We start from the raw sequence: 18,807 nt of genomic DNA on the forward strand, positions 1-18,807 counted from the left end.
GTTGATTGTTTACTTTTCTCTCCTAAATTGTAAACTCCTTGAAGGCAGGGACTTTGTCTTGTGTACAACTCTATCACTAGCACCAAAGACAGAAGAATATAGTACATGTTCAGCTGATATTTGTTGATTAACTGGACTGACTGGATGTGTCTAGAATAATGCTTTTTCTTCCCATCTTGGCTGGCTCTCACACAGTCTTAAGATCTTGGCTAAAATAACACTTCCATATGACTCATTTTTTGAGAGCTGATACCCCACCCTTGTCCATGATACTTGTTATATTCCTCTGTTCTGACATCCTGTTGTTAGTTGATGTATTGCACAGTACCTTGGGAACAAATAATACACTGCTTATAATATACTGAAGGACAGGGACTAAATCAGATTCCTCCGCACCACCTGCATATGGTGTCTGTTGAGTACTGGATATTTGAGAGCCCTAAACACTGCCCAAGTTGTTAATGAAACATTGCTTAATCCTAAGATTTCCTCCCTGTTAGGGGCTGTCAGATGCTTCATTTGTTCTTCAGTGTGTTCTCATTTGAAGTATTACTGCCTGCATCTGGGTAACTTACACCTTATAAATAGCTCTTAAATTATGCATGCCGTTGGAGCCGGGGAATCTTAAAGTATGTGCCTTGTACAGGGTAGAAGCCAATAAATATTTGGTCATTTGTTTGATTCACAGTTGTTTATATGAAAACTCAGTATTGTGTTACATTTATGAAACAATCTGTTGTGTTTTTCTGATCTTTATTTGGTTCTCAGCTTTAACTTCGTACTTTAACACATCTGCCAGTAGAAGACCTATGTGTTTGTCTTTCTACCCCATAGACTAGTTTGTTTCAAATGTACTTGTTAAAAATTGGTAATTAATTTAAAAACATTTTTTATGAATGTTATTATTTTTGGTTTTTTTTGGTAGAGACGGGGTTTCGCCATGTTGCCTAGGTAGGTCTTGAACTCCTGGGCTCAAGCCATCTGCCTGCCTCAGCCTCCCGAAGTGCTGGGATTACAGGTGTGAACTATTATGCCCAGCCCCAAAAATTGGTAATTCAAGAGAAGACTGGGAGCTGAAAGAAAGGGCTGGCTTCAGGAGCTTTTTATAGCTGTCTTATATTCTCAGGATGTTTTTTCTCCTCTGGGATTTGAATATGTGTTCTGGAGGAAGAGATACTGTTTCTTACAGCCTTTTGCTAAAGAAAGAAGATAATTTATCATGTTGATAGAACGAAATAAATTTACACCAAGGGTAGTATGATGTGCTTTTTTTTAGTAATAAAGTTTATGTGTTTATCTCTGTGGATGTTATTAGCATACCAAGTGGAGACATGTAAGTTCAAAGTCTTCTGGTTTTCCATCAAATGGTTGTGGCATATTGATTGCATTTAATTTACTTGTGAAAGGGCTTCATGGTGCCATAGTTTATACTCATCTGCTCAGCTACAATAAGAGATACTAAAGTTTAATTTTTTAAAATTATATGTAACCAGTTTATTTTTAACATGTTATTAAGCCTCTACTGTGTTCTTGGGACTATGATACCTTTGCTAGGATATTACTTATGTCTGATATTAAGCAAATATTTGGCTCTTAGCATGTGTAGACCATTGCAGAAAAGTTTTTTTTTTGTTTTGTTTTTTGAGACAGAGTTTTGCTCTTGTCACCCAGGCTGGAGTGCAATGGTGTGATCTTGACTCACTGCAGCCTCCACCTCCCGGGTTCAAGCGATTCTCCTGACCCTAGTATCCCAAGTAGCTGGGATTACACAGGCACCTGCCACCACGCCCCGCTAACTTTTGTATTTTTTGTGGAGACGGGGTTTCACCCTGTTGGCCAGGGTGGTCTCGAACTCCTGACCTCAGGTGATCACTTGTCTTGGCCTCCCAAAGTGCTGGGATTACAGGAGTGAGCCACTGTGCCTGCCCATATTGTAGAATAGTATTTAAAGAAATGTTTATCTGATATGTATTTATGGATAATGTAATCATATTTAATGCTTTAATTGATTTCTGCTGTGTGTAAGTATAGCATACTCATTTTTATTTAAATTTAATTTAAAGTGTAACTATTAGATATTTCATAGAAGTGCCTATTTTATCTAGGTTCTTTAGAGATTTTCCTATCCATCTAGAAGTGTCGTTTTTTAGGAACTGGGGTATTTATTATTATTTTTTTTATTAGCACAAACACATTTATTTATTAACCAAAGGGATGATCCTAATTAATCCAAGACACTTTGAAATAGCTGCATGTGAAATGTTTGTGATAAAGATAATTGAACACAGTAATGAAAAAAAAAAAACACTATGGAGATTTGCTCATTGAACTGAGCCTGATCATTCTATTAGTTAACTGCTGTCCAAAGTGATGATGGAATTTTTATTCTACTTTTTCATAGATCCGAGTACAGGCGACATTGTTCATGACACAGTCCACCACTAATTTCCCATCTTTCAGTTTTCTTGTTATTGTGTTTTCCTTCCCATCCCACTCCTGATGCTGAACCAATGCACCATCTGTAAAGTTGGACACAGTCTGAGTTTTTCTGCCATCAGCTGTGGTTTCTTCAAACTTCTCTCCCAGGGTACAAGAAAACTGTGTTGTTTTCAAAGTGCTCTCAGTTTTTATGGTGAGGTTTTTGCCATCACAAGTGATGATACAATCTGGCTTGGCCATTGTGCCCATTTTCGCAAAGCTATTCCCACTCCTACTCCTTCATGTATTCATCAAAGCCTTTGCCGTCCACCAGGCGCCATCTTCCTCCCAGCTGAACTGTGGCCATGGTGGGTGCGGGCGGGCTGGCATGCAGAGCAGGGTCTGCGTCGGCGTGGGCAGCATGCTGTCGAACTGGGGTATTTATTTTGACCCTTTGAGAAATCTAAAATGTTTTATTTTACCTGCCTATATTAAACAATATATACTGGATATAATTTAGGATTCTTGCAATTATTAATGTTCGCTAAGTATCAGTTACATTATTATTGTACAGTGAAGCCCTCAGGTCTGTGAAGTGTTGTTTTTTTAAAAAACTCTATAAGACCCTTGATAGCTATTCTTTTCAAGTGCGTAACGTCTTCTTTTCACAAATTTCCTCTTTTCTCTATCCCTGTTAGATTGCAGTTTATCATTTCATTCTAGTATATTAGCCTCTAAAGCCCCTTTCTCTTCTGAACTTATTGCTTCTGGGCTGTTAGAAGTTAAAAGTAACTGAGCTTATTTTAATTTTGCCTATCATAAGAGGAAAAGGGTTCTGAGCGAGGACCTCTGAGGTACAGGCATGACGTTTATACTTGGATGTCAGATAGGATTTTCAAACTTAGTGTGTCTAAAATGAAACTTCAGTTCTTTCCCCACCCCAAACCTGCACCTCCTGTGGTCTTTCCCATCTTGGTTGATGCCACCCTCATCCCTCCAGTGCATAAGCTATATAAACCTTGCAGTTATTCTTGACTCCTCTTTTTAAATCACACCTCACATCCAATCTGTTAGGAAATCTAATTGAGTCTTCCTTCAGAGTATATTCCAAATATGATCAATTTTCACCACTTCCACTGCTACCCTCCTTGTCCAGGCCACTATCCCTGACCTGGATTGATGCAAGAGCCTCCAACTGATATTGTCTCCACTATAGCCTCTTCTCAACACAGAAGCCAGGGTGATCCTTTCAGAACATAAAATGTGACAACTCAGAACCCTCCAGGCATTCTCCATGTCACTTAGAGTAAAAGCCAAATGATCTACAGGGTGCTGCATGATTGCCCCCTCTCCCCACAGCCTCTGGCCTCCTTGCCTGCTACTCTTCCCTCCTGCTCACTCTACTCCACCACGTTGGCCTCCTTACCATTCCTCAGATATGCCAGGCACACTTTAATATGAGAGCCTTTGTACTTTTAGTCCTGGAATACTATTCCTCTAGGTATCTATTTGGCTTACTCCCCCACTTCCTTCAAGTCTTGGCATAAGTGAAGCCTGCCTAAACCACCCGATTTTATTTTATTTTATTATTTTTTGGCACAGTCTCACTCTGTTGTCTGGGCTGGAGTACAGTGGCATGATCATGGCTCACTACAGCCTCAACCTCCCAGGCTCGAGTGATCCTGCTGTCTCAGCCTCCTGAGTAGCTGAGACTACAAGTGCATGCCACCATGCCTGGCTAATTGTTAAAAACTTTTTTGTAGAGATGGGGTCTCACTCTATTGCCCAGGCTGGCCTGAAACTCCTGGGCTCAAGCGATGCTCCTGTCTCAGCCTCCTAAAGTGCTGGGACTACTGGCATAAGTCACCATGCCTGGCCCCTTCCTATTTTAAACTGCACTTCTGATTCTCCTTAACCTGATATATTTGCCCACGTATATCATCTAAGATACTCGAATTTACTTGTGTTTATTTAATCTGTTTCTCATTAGAATGTAAGCTCCGTGAGGGCAGGAATTTTAAACTTTTTGTTCAGTGATATATCAGTGCTGGCTGGGCGCGGTGGCTCACGCCTGTAATCCCAGCACTTTGGAAGGCTGAGGCAGGCAGATCACTTCAGGTCGGGAGTTTGAGACCAGGCTGGCCAACATGGTGAAACCCTGTCTCTACTAAAAATACAAAAATTAGCCAGGTGCAGTGGCCCATGCCAGTAATCCAAGCTACTCAGGAGGCTGAGGCAGGAGAATTGCTTGAACCTAGGAGGCAGAGGTTGCATTGAGCCGAGATTGTGCCTCTGCACTCCAGCCTGAGCAACAGAATGAGATTGTATATCCAAAACATATACATACATATATGTGTGTGTGTGTATATATATATATATATGTATGTATGTGTGTGTGTATATATGTATATGTGTGTATATATATATATATATATATATATATAATTGCCTAATAGTACCTGGCACATAGTGAGTGCTTAATAATAAATATTTACTGAATGAACAAATGAATTATAATCTGTAGACTTTAAGAATTTATGTAATTAACTTGGAACCTTTTTCTGTGGCTTGTTAATCTTATTCTGGATAGTTGAGTTTACTTGATAAATGGCATAAATATATAAGGAGAGTACTGTATCTTAATATTGCATGTATGGTAAGTAATAAATTGATTGTTACACTGATTTTTATAGAACACTTTGGAGTTTAAGTCCTTTAATTATTTAGTATTTTAAAGTATAAAGTCTGTACTTTTAAGTGTCTAACCTATTTTTGTTGAGATCTGAAAACTTAATATAAGTGTGTCTGTTGGTATTGCTTGGTTAGAGAGCTAAAATATTTCTAATTGGGTTTATTTTATATTTTGCCTATAGATACACTCTGTGCAGTTCTAGAGAGAGACACACTCAGTATTCGAGAAAGTCGACTTTTTGGAGCTGTTGTACGCTGGGCAGAAGCAGAATGTCAGAGACAACAATTACCTGTGACTTTTGGGAATAAACAAAAAGTTCTAGGGAAAGCACTTTCCTTAATCCGGTTCCCACTGATGACAGTTGAGGAATTTGCAGCAGGTAAGGGTATAAATTCACCAAAATCTATTTGAAACTGTTTTAATAGTCTGTCAGGGCTGGGCATGGTGGCTCACGCCTATAATCCCAGCACTTTTGAGAGGCCGAGGCAGGTGGATCACTTGAGGACAGGAGTTCGACACCAGCCTTGTCAACATGGTAAAATCCTGTCTCTACTAAAAGTACAAAAAATTAGGCATGGTGGCGGGCACCTGTAATCCCAGCTACTCAGGAGGCTGAGGCAGGAGAATCGCTTGAATCCGGGAGACGGAGGTTGCAGTGAGCTGAGATCATGCCATTGCATTCCAGCCCGGGCGACAGAGCGAGATTCCACGAGACTCCATCTCAAAAAAAAAAAAATTCTATCAGTCTCCCTGTGCCAGAGAGGAAAAGAAGCTGTTATTTATTCAGTACTAATCACATGACAAACATGTATGCGAGTATATGATTTTGTTTAAGCCCTTCAAAATTATATTATCCACATTGTATAGGTTAGAGAAGTGCAGTTGGGAGAGGTTGAGTGCCTTACCCCAGGTTATGACAGATCTTTTAAATTTTCTTTTTTCTTTTCTTTTTTTTTTTTTGAGACAGAGTCTCCCTCTGTTGCCCAGGCTGGAGTGCCGTGGCACAAACACATTTCACTGAAGCCTCCACCTCCCAGGCTCAATCAATCTTCCCACCTCAGCCTCCCAAATAGCAGGGACTATAGGTGCACACTACCATGCTCAGCTAATTTTTAAATTTTTTTGGTAGGGTCAGGATTTCACCATCCTGTCCGGGCTGGTCTTGAACTCCTGGGCTCAAGCCACCCAAAGTGCTGGGATTACAGGCGTAAGCCACCACACCCAGCCTCTGTTTGACTCTTAAGGTTGATGCTTCTGATTAAAATCAGACAGATCTGTTTTGAGTCTCCATGACCACTTATGACCTGTTTTCATTACCCATATCATAATTGACTATTATCTGCCTTTAGATCACGGCCAGATTGATTCAAACGAAAGAAAAGTCTCATGATTTTTTTTTTTTTTTTTTTTTTTGAGACAGGGTCTCCCTCTGTTGCTCAGGCTGGAGTGCAGTCGTGCGATCTCAGCTCACTGCAACGTCTACCTCCTGGGTTCAAGCAATTCTCATACCTCAGCCTCCTGAGTAGCTGGGATTACAGGCGTGCACCACCACAAACTAATTTTTGTATTTTTAGTAGAGACAGAGTTTCACCATATTTGTCAGGCAGGTCTCGAACTCCTGACCTCAGGTGATCTGCCTACCTCGGGCTCCCAAAGTGCTGGGATTATAGGCGTGAGCCACTGCGCCTAGCCCTCATGATTTTTAAAAAAATAATTTCAACTTTTATTTTAAATTCAGGGGGTAACGTGCAGATTTGTTTCATGGGTATATTGTGTGATGCTGAAGTTTGAGGTACAATTGATTGCATCACTTAGGCAGTCAGCATAGTATCCAGTAGTTATTCAACTCTTTTCCCCCTTCTGTCCCTTCCTCTTTTAACAGTCCTCAGTGCCTATTGTTTCCATCTTTATGTCCATGTGTATCCAATGTTTAGCTTCCACAAGTGAGAACATATGGTATTTGGTTTTCTGTTTCTGCATTAACTCACTTAAGATAATGGCTTCTAGCTGCATCCATGTTGCTGCGAAAGGCATGATTTTGTTCTTTTTTATGATTTTATAGTATTCTGTGGTGTGTGTGTGTGTCTGTGTATCACATTCTCTTTACCCAGTCTACCATTGATGGGCACCCAGGTTGAGTCAGTGTCTTTGCTGTGATAAACATATGAGTGCATGTGTCTTTTGGTGGAACATTTTATTTTCTTTTGGATATATAACCAGTAATGGGATTGCTGAGTTGACTGGTAGTTCTATGTTTTTTGGTTTTTTTTGTTGTTGTTGTTGTTGTTGTTGTTTTGAGACAGAGCCTCACTCTGTCACCCAAGCTGGAGTACAGTGGTACAATCTCAGCTCACTGCAACTTCCACCTCCTGGGTTCAAGCAATTCTCCCACCTCAGCCTCCTGAGTAACTGGGACTACAGGCGCCCACCACCAAGCTCAGCTAATTTTCGTATTTTTTGGTAGAGATGGGGTTTCATCATGTTGGGCAGGCTGGTCTTGAACTGTTGACCTGAAGTGATCCACCTGTGTCAGCCACCCAAAGTGCTGGGATTACAGAAATGAGCCACTGTGCCCGACCTTGGTAGTTCAGAGTTCTATGAGAAATCTCCAAACTGCTTCCCATAATGGCTAACCTTATCTACATTCCTACCATCAGTGAATAAGAATTCCCTTTTCTCTGTAGCCTTGCCAGCAACTGTTTTTTTATTTTAATAGGCATTCTGAGGAGTATGAGATGGTATCTCATTGTAGTTTTGATTTGCATTTCTCTGATGATTAGTGATGTTGAGTATTTTTTTCATGTTTGTTGGCTGCTTGTATGTCTTCTTTTGAGAAATGTCTGTTCATATTTTTTGGCCCACTTTTTATGAGTTTTTTTTTTTTCATATTGTTAAAATTCCCTGTAGATCCTGGATATTAGACCTTTGTCCAACACATAGTTTGTGAATATTTTCTCCCATTCTATAGGTTGTCCATTTGTTGGGTTGATAGTTTCTTTTACTGTGCAGAAGCTCTTTAGTTTAATTAGGTCCTACTTATCAGTTTTTGTTTTGGTTGCAATTGCTTTTGAGGACTTTGTCATAAATTCTCTCCCAAGGCCAGTGTCCAGAGTGGTTTCCTAGGTTTTCTTCTAGGATTCTTACAGTTTGAGGTCTTACTTTAAATCTTTAATCCATCTCGAGTTAATTTTTATGTATGGTGAAAGGTAGGGGTCCAGTTTCATTCTTCAGCATATGGCTAGCCAACTTTCCCAGCACCCTTTATTGAATAGAGGGATCTTTCCCCATTGCTTATTTTTGTCAACTTTGTCAAAGATCAGATGGCTGTAGGTCTGCAGCTTTATTTCTGGGTTCTCTTTTCTGTTCCATTGGTGTATATGTCTGTTTTTGTACCAGTACCATGCTGTTTTGGTTACTGTAGCCTTATAGTATAGTTTGAAATCCAGTGGTAATGTGATGCCTCCAATTTTGTTCTTTCCGCTTAGGATTGCTTTGGCTATTTAGGCTTTTTTTTTGTTCCATGCAAATTTTAGAATATTTTTCTAGTTCTGTGAAAAATGATGTTGGTAGTTTGATAGAAATAGCATTAAATCTGTAGATTGCTTTGGGCAATATGGTCATTTGAACGATATTGAGTCTTCCAATCCATGAGCATAAAATGTTTTTCCATTTGTTTGTGTCATCTGTGATTTCCTCCAGCAGTGTTTTATAGTTCTCCTTGTAGAGATCTTTTAGTTGGTAAAAATATATCTAACCAAGATGTATGGATGTAAAAATACCTGGTAGAAATACATCTTAGTTAGATGTATTTCTAGGTATTTTATTTTTTGTGTGGACATGGTAAATGGGATTGCATTCATGATTTGGCTCTCAGCTTGAATGTTATTGGCGTATAGAAATGCTGCTGACTTTTGTACATTAATTTTACATTCTGAGGCTTTACTGAAGTTCTTTATCAGTTCCAGGAGCCTTTGGTGGAACTTTTTTTTTTTTTTTTTTTTTTGAGATGGAGTTTTGCTGTTTGTTGCCTAGGCTGGAGTGCACTGGCATGATCTCAGCTCACTGCAACCTCTGCCTCCCAGGTTCAAGAGATTCTCCTGCCTCAGCCTCCCGAGTAGCTGGGATTACAGGTGCCTGCCACCACGCCCAGCTGATTTTTGTATTTTTAGTAGAGACGGGTTTCACCATGTTGGCCAGGCTGGTCTCAAACTCCTGACCTCAGGTGATCTGCCCTGTCTCGGCCTCCCAAAGCACTGGGATTACAGGCGTGAGCCACCGCACCCGGCCTGGTGGAATCTTTAGGGTTCTCTAGGTATAGAAGCATATCATCTGTGAAGAGAGACAGTTTGACTTCTTTTCTTATTTGGGTGCATTTTATTTCTTTTTCTTTCCTGATTGCTCTGGCTGGGACTACCAGTACTATGTTGAATAGGAGTGGTTAGAGTGAGCATCCTTGTCTTTTTCTAATTCTCAAGGGGAATGCTTCTAGCTTTTGCCTATTCAGCATGATGCTGGTTATGGATTTGTCGTAGATGGCTCTTGTTATTTTGGGGATATTCTTTTGATGCCTAGTTTGTTGAGGGCTTTTATCATGAAGAGATGCTGGATTTTATTGAATGCTTTTCCATGTCTATTGAGACAGTCATATGGTTTTTATTTTTAACACTATTTCATGATTGTTTTGAATTGTATTACTTTTTATTTTTCGATTTTATTTTAGTTTTAGAGATGAAGTCTTGCCATGTTGCTCAGGCTGGCCATGAGCTTCTGGGCTCAAGTGATTCTTCCATCTTCACCTCTTAGCCAATGTGCCTGGCTGAATTGTATTTCATTATGCTTATTGGCCTTTTTATTTTCCTTTACATTATTCATGTCTTTTGTTGTTCTGTTGGTGTGTTCAAATTTTGTTTTGCTGATTTATCTTACATTGATTCTTTGTATATTTATTATATATTCCAATTTTTTTTTCTGACTTATACTTGTTCCAATTTTCTCCAAGATTGTTTTTGTTTTTGCTGATAAGAATCAGTGTTTGGGTTTTTTTTAAATAAACTTTTGAAATTAAAGTTTAACATCCATATAGTAAAATGAACAAATAAAGTGAACATACTTATTTAACCAGTTTATCCTACTGTACTAGTACCCCAGAAGCCTTTGTCATGACCCTCTAAGTCACTAATCTCCCTCTGAAAGGTGACTACTTTCTGTCTTCTATAAATTAGTTGTATCCATATGTAAACTTTATATAAAGGAAATCATATATATGGTGTGTATTCATTTTTGTGTGGCTTCTTTCTCTTAACATTATGCCTGTTAGGTTCATCCATGTGGTTGAGTGTGGCAGTAGTTCATTCTTTTTCATTGCTTTATAATATTCTGTTATACGACTGTGCCATGATTTATTTATCCATTTTACTGTTGTTGGATATATGGATTATTTCTGTTTGGGGACCATTGAGGCCATTCTTGTACATGTGATTTGGTATACATACGTAAACATTTCTGTTGGATATATACGAGTGGAATTGCTAAGTCATGGAGTGTGCATATGGTCGGCTTTAGTAGATCCTGCCATCCTGCCAAACAGTCCCTTAAGGTGGTTGTAACAATTTACACTCATCAACAAAGTGAAGAGACATAAGAGTTCGTTTTGGTTGCCCACATCCTCTCCAATACTTGGTATTGTCAGTTTTTGTAGTTCTAGCCATTTGTGTGGATGTGAGGACGTATTTCATTGTGGTTTTAAATTTCATATCACAGATGATTAATGATGTTGAATATGCCAATAATTTTTTAATCCAGTCTGACAGACTTTGTCTTTTATCTGAACTATTTTGGTTCACTTGCATTTAATGTAATTACAGATATATTTGGGTTTATGTTTACCATCTTGCAATTTGTTTTCTACTTGTCACATCTTTTTTTTTTTTTTTCCCCCTTTCTTGCTTTCTTTTAGAGGAATCAAGCTATTATTCTTTTTTTTTTTTTAGGTAATGATACAGTTTTCCCACTTATTCTGTGAATATAGTGAACTACATTAATTGATTTTCCAATTTAAACCTATTTTGGATTCCTTACGTAAATCAGACTTGGTTGTTATGCATTATCCTTTTTATATATTACTGGATTTAATTTGCTGAATTTTTAATGTATTTTTATGACTACTGAATGAGAGAAATTAGTCTATATATATTTTTTTCTTGCAATGAAATTGTCAAAATTGTCCTCATACAAAAGTTAGAAATATTTCCTTTTTTTCCCTCAGTGTTCAAGAGTTTGTATTACTAATTTTCTCCTGGGACCAACTTCTGGCTTTATTAATTTTCTCTATTACAGTATGTTTTCCATTTCATTACTTTCTGCCTTTTTCTTTATTACTTTCTTTCCTTTCTTTGCTTTTAATTTGCTGGGGTTATTTATTTTATTAGTCTTTGTGACTTTTTGAGATACGTAGAAAGTCAACCTATATTCTTTTTGAATGCATATATTTAAGTATATTTTTTCTCTCAGCATCCTTCCCCCCCACAGTTTTTGATATGTGTATTTTCATTATCATTCGATTAAAAATTTTTAATTTTTGCTTTTTTTCTTTGACTCATAAATTATAGATAACTTAATTTCCAAATATTTGAGATTTCTTCTTATCTTGCTGTTGCTGATTTCTGGCTTAATTCCAGTATAGTCAGAAAATATATTTGATATCATTTCAACGCTTTGAAATTTGTTGATATCTGCTTTGGCCCAGCATATGGTAGTTTTATTTATTTTTTTATTATTTTGTTTTATTTATTTTTGAGACAATGTCTCCCTCTGTCACCCAGGCTGGAGTGCAGTGGCATGATCTTGGCTCACTGTAACCTCCGCCTCCTGGGGTCCAGCGATTCTCCTGCCTCAGCCTCCCCAGTAGCTGGGATTACAGGCATACAGTTCCACGCTTGGCTAATGTTTATATTTTTAGTAGAGACAGGGTTTCACCATGTTGGCCAGGCTGGTCTCGAACTCCTGGACCTCAGGTGATCCACCCACCATGGCCTCCCAAAATGCTAAGATTACAGGCATGAGCCACCCATGCCTGGCCCATACGGTAGTTTTAATAAGTATCCATGTATACTTGAGAAGAATGTATTCGTCTTTGTTATGTGCAGAAAAACCTGAATAGTCCTGTATCTGTTCAACAGATTGAATACTATATCTATGAAAGGAATATATACTAATGATCTTCAAATTTTCTATATATCTGTCTATTGATTTGCTTTTTGTTTGTTCTATCAGTTACTAAAAGAAGTAGATTTAAATCTCGGTATGATTGAGAATGTGTTTCCTTTTGGTTCCATCAGTTTTCTTTATTTTAGGTACCTTCAAATTTAGGATTTTTTTTTTTTATTGAATTTGCTTCTTTATCTTTACAATCTATCCCATCTTAAATCTAAGTAAACTTATTGTGGGTTTTTGTTTTTTATTTTATTTTTTGAGACAGAGTCTCCCTCTGTCACTCAGGCCAGAGTACAGTGGCACAATCTTGGCTCACTGCAACGTCCACCTCCTGGGTTCAGGCAATTCTCATGCCTCAGCCTCCTTAGTAGCTGGGACTACAGGCGTGCACCACCACACCCTGCTAAATTTTGTATTTTTAGTAGAGATGGGGTTTTGCCATGTTGGCCAGGCTAGTCTCGAACTCCTGGCCTCAAATGATCAGCTCGCCTCAGTCACCCAACGTTCTGGCATGAGCCACCACGCCTGGCCTAAACTTCTTGTTTTAAAGTCTTTGTCTGATGTTGGTATAGTTTCTCAAGGTTTTTTAAATTCTATATCTTTTTCATCCTTTTACTTTTAGCCTTACATTATTTTGACCATGTCTCTCGTAAGCTTCATTTTTAAAAAATTCAGTCTGACAGACTTTGCCTTTTATTTGAAATATTTGGTTCACTTTATATTTAATATGATTAATAGTCTATTAAACTTTCTTTTTTTTTTTTTTTTTTTTGGTGTAGACAGTGTCTCCTCTGTCACCCAGGCTGGAATGCAGTGGCATGATCTCAGCTTACTCCAGCATCAACTTCCTGGGCTCAGGTTATCCTCCCACCTCAGCCTCCCATATTAAAGATTCTTTTATTATTATTTTAGTGGGTTTCCCTTGTTATTACAAGAATATATCCTTACTGATTTTTAAATTAAATCTTAAAAATTAAAATTTTTAGGTGTGGCACAGTGGCTCATGCCTTTAGTCCCAGCACTTTGGGAGGCTGAGGCGGGTAGATTGTTTGAGTCGAGTTCAAGACCAGCCTCGGCAAAATGGCGAAACCCTGTCTTTACAAAAAAAAATTTAAAAATTAGCCTGGAGTGGTGGTACACACCTGTAGTCCCAGCTACCTGGGGGGCTGAGGTGGGGATCACTTGAGCCCAGGAGTTCAAGGCTGCAGTTAGCCGTGATCACACCGCTGCACTCCATACCTGGGTGACAGTGAGACCCTGTCTCTAAATAAATAAATAAAATTAAAATTTTTAAATTAAAATTTTCTACACAGTATAAAGGCATTATTGATACTTTTGCTGTATTTAACCTTCTCTAGCCTTTGGTGCTACTATTTCATGTATTTTAATGTTTCATATGTTATAAAGCCCACAAAACATTATTTTTGAAGTCAGTAATCATTTTGATTCGCCTATATATTTGCCCTTTCAGTTATCTTCATTTTTTTTCTGTATGCCCAGATGTATGCTTCTATCTGGGCACATTTCTGTTAGCTTGAAGAATTCCCTTCAGTATTTCTTTTAAAACAGGTAGGATACTAACCAGATTCTCTCAACTCTTTTTTTCCTTTTGTCTAAAAACATCTTTATCTTACCATTTTTTTTTAAAAAAGAGATGGGGCCCTGCTATGTTGCCCTGGCTGGAGTGCAGTGGCTATTCACAGCCTGAAAATTCTGGCCTCAAACAATCCTCCCACCCCAGCCTCCCGAGTAGCTGGGACTAGAGGGGCACACTGCTGAGCCCAGCTTGCCTTCATTTTTGAAGGATATTTTTCTGGGTAGAAAGCTCAAGGTTGACAGTTATTCCCATCTATCATTTGAATGCAATTCTATTCCTTTTTTTTTTTTTTTTTTTTTGAGACAGAGTAAGACTCTGTCACCCAGCCTGGGGTGCAGTGGCATAATTTCATCTCAGTGCAACCTCCACCTGCCAGGTTCAGGTGATTCTCCTGCCTCAGCCTCCTGAGTAGCTAGGATTACAGGCACCCACCACCGCCCTTGGCTAAATTTTGTATTTTTAGTAGAGACGGGGTTTCATCATGTTGGGGAATGGTACCAAACATGTAGGCTTTTATCGCTCACCTCCCTCCCACCATTCCCCCCAAGTCCCCAAAGTTCATTATATCATTCTTAGGCCTTTGCCTCCTCATAGTTTCTTAGCTCCCACTTATAAGTAAGACCATATGGTATTTGGTTTTCCATTCCTGAGTTACTTAGAATAATGGCCTCCAAGTTCATCCAAGTTGCTGCAAAGGCCTTTGTTTCGTTCCATTTTATGGCTGAGTAGTATTCCATGGTGTATGTATACCACATTTTCTTCATCCAGTCATTGGTTGATGGGCATTTAGGTTGGCTCCATATTTTTGCAGTTGGTAGTGCTGCTATAAACATGTACGTGCAAGTGTCTTTTTCATGTAATGACTTATTTTCCTTTGGATAGGTATCCAGTAGTGGAATTGCGGGATCAAATGGTAGTTCTAATTTTAGTTCTTTTTTTTTTTTTTTTTTTTTTTGGAGACAGAGTCTCGCTCTGTTGCCCAGGCTGGAGTGCAGTAGTGCGATCTTGGCTCACTGTAACTTCTGCCTCCCAGGTTCAAGTGATTCTCCTGCCTCAGCCTCCCGAGTAGCTGGGACTACAGGCGCACATCACTGCACCCAGCTAATTTTTGTATTTTTGTTAGAGATGGGGTTTCACCATGTTGGTCAGGCTGGTTTCAAACTCCTGACCTTGCGATCTACCTGCGTCGGCCTCCCAAAGTGCTGGGATTACAGGCATGAGCCACCACCCCCAGTCCTTTTTAGTTCTTTAAGGAATCTCCATACTGTTTTCCTTAGTGGTTGTACTAGTTTACATTCCCACCAGCAGTGTAAAAGAGTTCCCTTTTCACCATATCCACGCCAACATCTATTTTTCTTTTTTTATTTTTTAATTATGGCCATTCTTGCAGGAGTAAGGTGGTACCTTATTGCGATTTTAATTTGCCTACGTATGATAATTAGTGATGAGCATTTTTTCATGTGTGTATTGGCCGCTTGTATATCTTCTTCTTTTTTTTTTAATTATACTTTAAGTTCTAGGGTACATGTGCACAACCTGCAGGTTTGTTACATACGTATACATATGCCATGTTAGTGTGCTGCGCCCATTAACTCATCATTTACATTAGGTATATCTCCTAATGCTATCCCTTCCCCCTCCCGCCGCCCCACAACAGGCCCCGGTGTGTGATGTTCCCCTTCCTGTGTCCAAGTGTTCTCATTGTTCAATTCCCACCTATGAGTGAGAACATGCGGTGTTTGGTTTTTTGTCCTTGCGATAGTTTGATGAGAATGATGGTCTCCAGCTTCATCCATGTCCCTACAAAGGACACGAACTCATCATTTTTTATGGCCGCATAGTATTCCATGGTGTATATGTACCACATTTTCTTAATCCAGTCTATCATTGATGGACATTTGGGTTGGTTCCAAGTCTGCTTGGTGAAGGATATAAACAGACACTTCTCAAAAGAAGACATTTATGCAGCCAACAGACACTTGAAAAAGTGCTCATCATCACTGGCCATCAGCAAAATGCAAATCAAAACCACAATGAGATACCGTCTCATACCAGTTAGAATGGCAATCATTAAAAAGTCAGGAAACAACAGGTGCTGGAGAGGATGTGGAGAAATAGGAACACTTTTACACTGTTGGTGGGGCTGTAAACTAGTTCAACCATTGTGGAAGATAGTGTGGTGATTCCTCAAGGATCTAGAACTAGAAATACCATTTGACCCAGCCATCCCATTACTGAGTATATACCCAAAGGATTATAAATCATGCTGCTATAAAGACACATGCACATGTATGTATAGCTTCTTTTGAGAATTGTCTCTTCATGTCCTTTGCCCACTTTGTGCTGGGATTATTTGTTTTTTTTTTTTCTTGCTGATTTGTTGGAGTTGTAGATTCTGGATATTAGTCCTTTGTTGGATGCATAGTTGCAAATATTTTCTCCCACTCTGTGGGTTGTCTGTTTGCTCTGCTGATTATTTATTTTGCTATGCAGAAGCTTTTTAGTTTAATTAGGTCTCATTCATTTATTTTTGTTTTTGTTGCATTTGCTTTTGGGTTCTTAGTCATGAATTCTTTACCTAAGCCAATGTCTTGAAGAGTTTTTTTGATGCTATCTTCTAGAATTTTCCTGGTTTCTTAGATTTAAGTCTTTGATCCATCTTGAGTTGATTTTTGTATAAGGTGAGAAAGGAGGATTCCTGGCATCCATGAGGAATAACATTTATTCCTGGATCTAAGTTTTGACTAATTAATGCTTTTAACATTTTAATTAATGTGTTTAACCTCAAATGGATTTATTGAAACTTTAAAATATATGCAAAAATTATATAGGCTAAGATTTTTTTTCCCTATTTTATGTTACATCCTCTAGATTTGAATTTACGTTAAGTGGAGTATTCCAAAGTTAGGAATTGAAATCAAATTCCTTTTTTTTAGGTTTATGTTTTTATTTCCACAGGTCCTGCTCAATCTGGAATTTTGTCAGATCGAGAAGTAGTAAACCTCTTTCTTCATTTTACTGTCAACCCTAAACCCCGAGTTGAATACATTGACCGACCAAGATGCTGTCTCAGGGGAAAGGAATGCTGCATCAATAGATTCCAGCAAGTAGAAAGCCGCTGGGGTTACAGTGGGACGAGTGATCGAATCAGGTATCTGTTATATTGGGGATACGGGGATAGAGTGGGGGTAGCAGTTACCATTTGGCCTTTTTTATATATTATGGGAGATAATTAACCAACATTTCATTTTATACTTCATTTAATACACTTTTAAGTTAAGTTAATACAGGAGTCAAGAAGTCACTGAGGCATCCTGCCCTCCTCACTGATTTATGAGTGAGGGTGACTTCTTAAGAAAAAAATAGAGTAAGAAAGGATTGGGTTGGACCTTCTATTACGTGATTTTTTTGTTTTTCCCCAAGATGGAGTCGCTCTGTCACTCAGGCTGGAGTGCAGTGGCACGATCTCTCACACTGCAACCTCTGCCTCCTGGGTTCAAGCAATCCTCCCACCTCAGCCTCCTGAGTAACCTGTAAGGCATGCATCACCATGCCCAGCTAATCTTTCTGTATTTTTAGTAGAGACAGGGTTTCACCATGTGTCCAGGCTGGTCTCGAACTACTGACCTCAAGTAATCCAACTGCTTCAGCCTTCCAAAGTGCTGGGGTTACAGGGGTGAGCCACCACGCCCGGCTGTTACATGATTTTTGTTTGGATCACCACTGCCAGTGGGCTGGGTTCTAGACCTTAACTGATCAAACATTATTTTTACAGGCTTAGGGCTACAATTAATAAATGTAACCTTACTATGTTTAGTGTGAGTTTTTTCTTTGCATAGATGTTGCAGGGAAAATATCTCAGTATACATTTATAAAAGCTTTGAGAAAAAAATCAAGAATCTTGAAAAATGTATGCATGTAATCCTGTTGAAGAAATTGTCTTTGCTCTACTATGTTTCTTTAGGTTGAATGTCAAAATAGAAGCAGTGCCGGTTTTCACAAAACATGATTTTTGGATTTTCATTTATTTAATAGCACTTCAGTATAAAACTGGAAATTAACAAGTTTGTTAAAGGAAAATCTGGTTGGATGTGGGACTATTATAAATCTTGAGTTAACATGGAAATTAAAAATGTACTTGTAGACTATTTAATAATAATTCACAATAACTATATGCAAAAATTATGGGATGAGGCCAAAGCTGCACACAAAGAAAAAGTAATAATTAACTACTTGTAGTAAATAGAGTAGAAATAAATGATTTAAGCATTCAACCCAAGTAGCTAGAAAACAAATAGCAAAAGAACTATAAGAAAAGAGAAAGTAAATAGATAAATGTAGAAATTAATGAATTAGAAATAGTAGAATTCATAAATCCATAAGCTGGTTCCTTTAAAAGACCAATAAAATAAATAAACCTCTGGCAAAGGTAATAAACATTCACATTTGGAAGCAAAAATGGGAATATAATTATATGCTGACATTTTTATTTTAATTCTGGGTTTATTCTGTGCTAATAAATTGAACATGTTGATGGAATGGATCATTTTATAGGCAAATATAAATTATCAAAATTGACTGAAGAAGAAAACCTGAATAGACCAATTACCATGGAAGGAATTAAAAGTTATCAAAGAACTGTCCCTTCACAAGGTGGTTTTTAAAGGTGAGTTTTGTCAAATCCTCAAGGAACAGTTAGTTTCCTTGAGCATTAAAAGAATAAAGTACTACTTGGTTAATTATTGAAGGAAGCATAACCCTTATATAGGAATCAGACAAGACAAAAAAAATTCTAGATCAATCTCAATATAAAGAAGAAATTTTGTGTAAAACATTAGGATATTGAATCTGTACCTTAGAAGAATAACACTGTATGACCAAACAGAGT

At 38.3% G+C, this 18,807-nt stretch overlaps 1 protein-coding gene, 1 long non-coding RNA gene and 1 pseudogene across 3 annotated transcripts in view; 1 reads left to right on the forward strand and 2 right to left on the reverse strand.

Annotated features, from left to right (window-relative positions):
- The window catches only part of BTBD1 (BTB domain containing 1), a 53,694-nt gene that overhangs the window by 22,970 nt on the left and 11,917 nt on the right, over positions 1 to 18,807 (forward strand). For both annotated transcript variants that reach the window (XM_054451750.2, XM_054451749.2), the window contains exons 4-5: positions 5,292 to 5,489; positions 16,878 to 17,070. In XM_054451750.2, coding sequence (XP_054307725.1) covers positions 5,292 to 5,489; positions 16,878 to 17,070 — 391 coding nt within the window. The remainder of the gene's footprint in view (positions 1 to 5,291; positions 5,490 to 16,877; positions 17,071 to 18,807) is intronic.
- LOC134738319 (uncharacterized) overlaps positions 1 to 18,807 on the reverse strand; it is a 53,031-nt gene that overhangs the window by 17,532 nt on the left and 16,692 nt on the right. The window lies entirely within an intron of this gene.
- Positions 2,362 to 2,785, reverse strand: LOC129014387 (fatty acid-binding protein 5-like; annotated as a pseudogene).

This window comes from Pongo pygmaeus, chromosome 16 (genome assembly GCF_028885625.2).
Source record: "Pongo pygmaeus isolate AG05252 chromosome 16, NHGRI_mPonPyg2-v2.0_pri, whole genome shotgun sequence".
In the NCBI taxonomy this organism is placed as follows: Eukaryota; Metazoa; Chordata; class Mammalia; order Primates; family Hominidae; genus Pongo; species Pongo pygmaeus.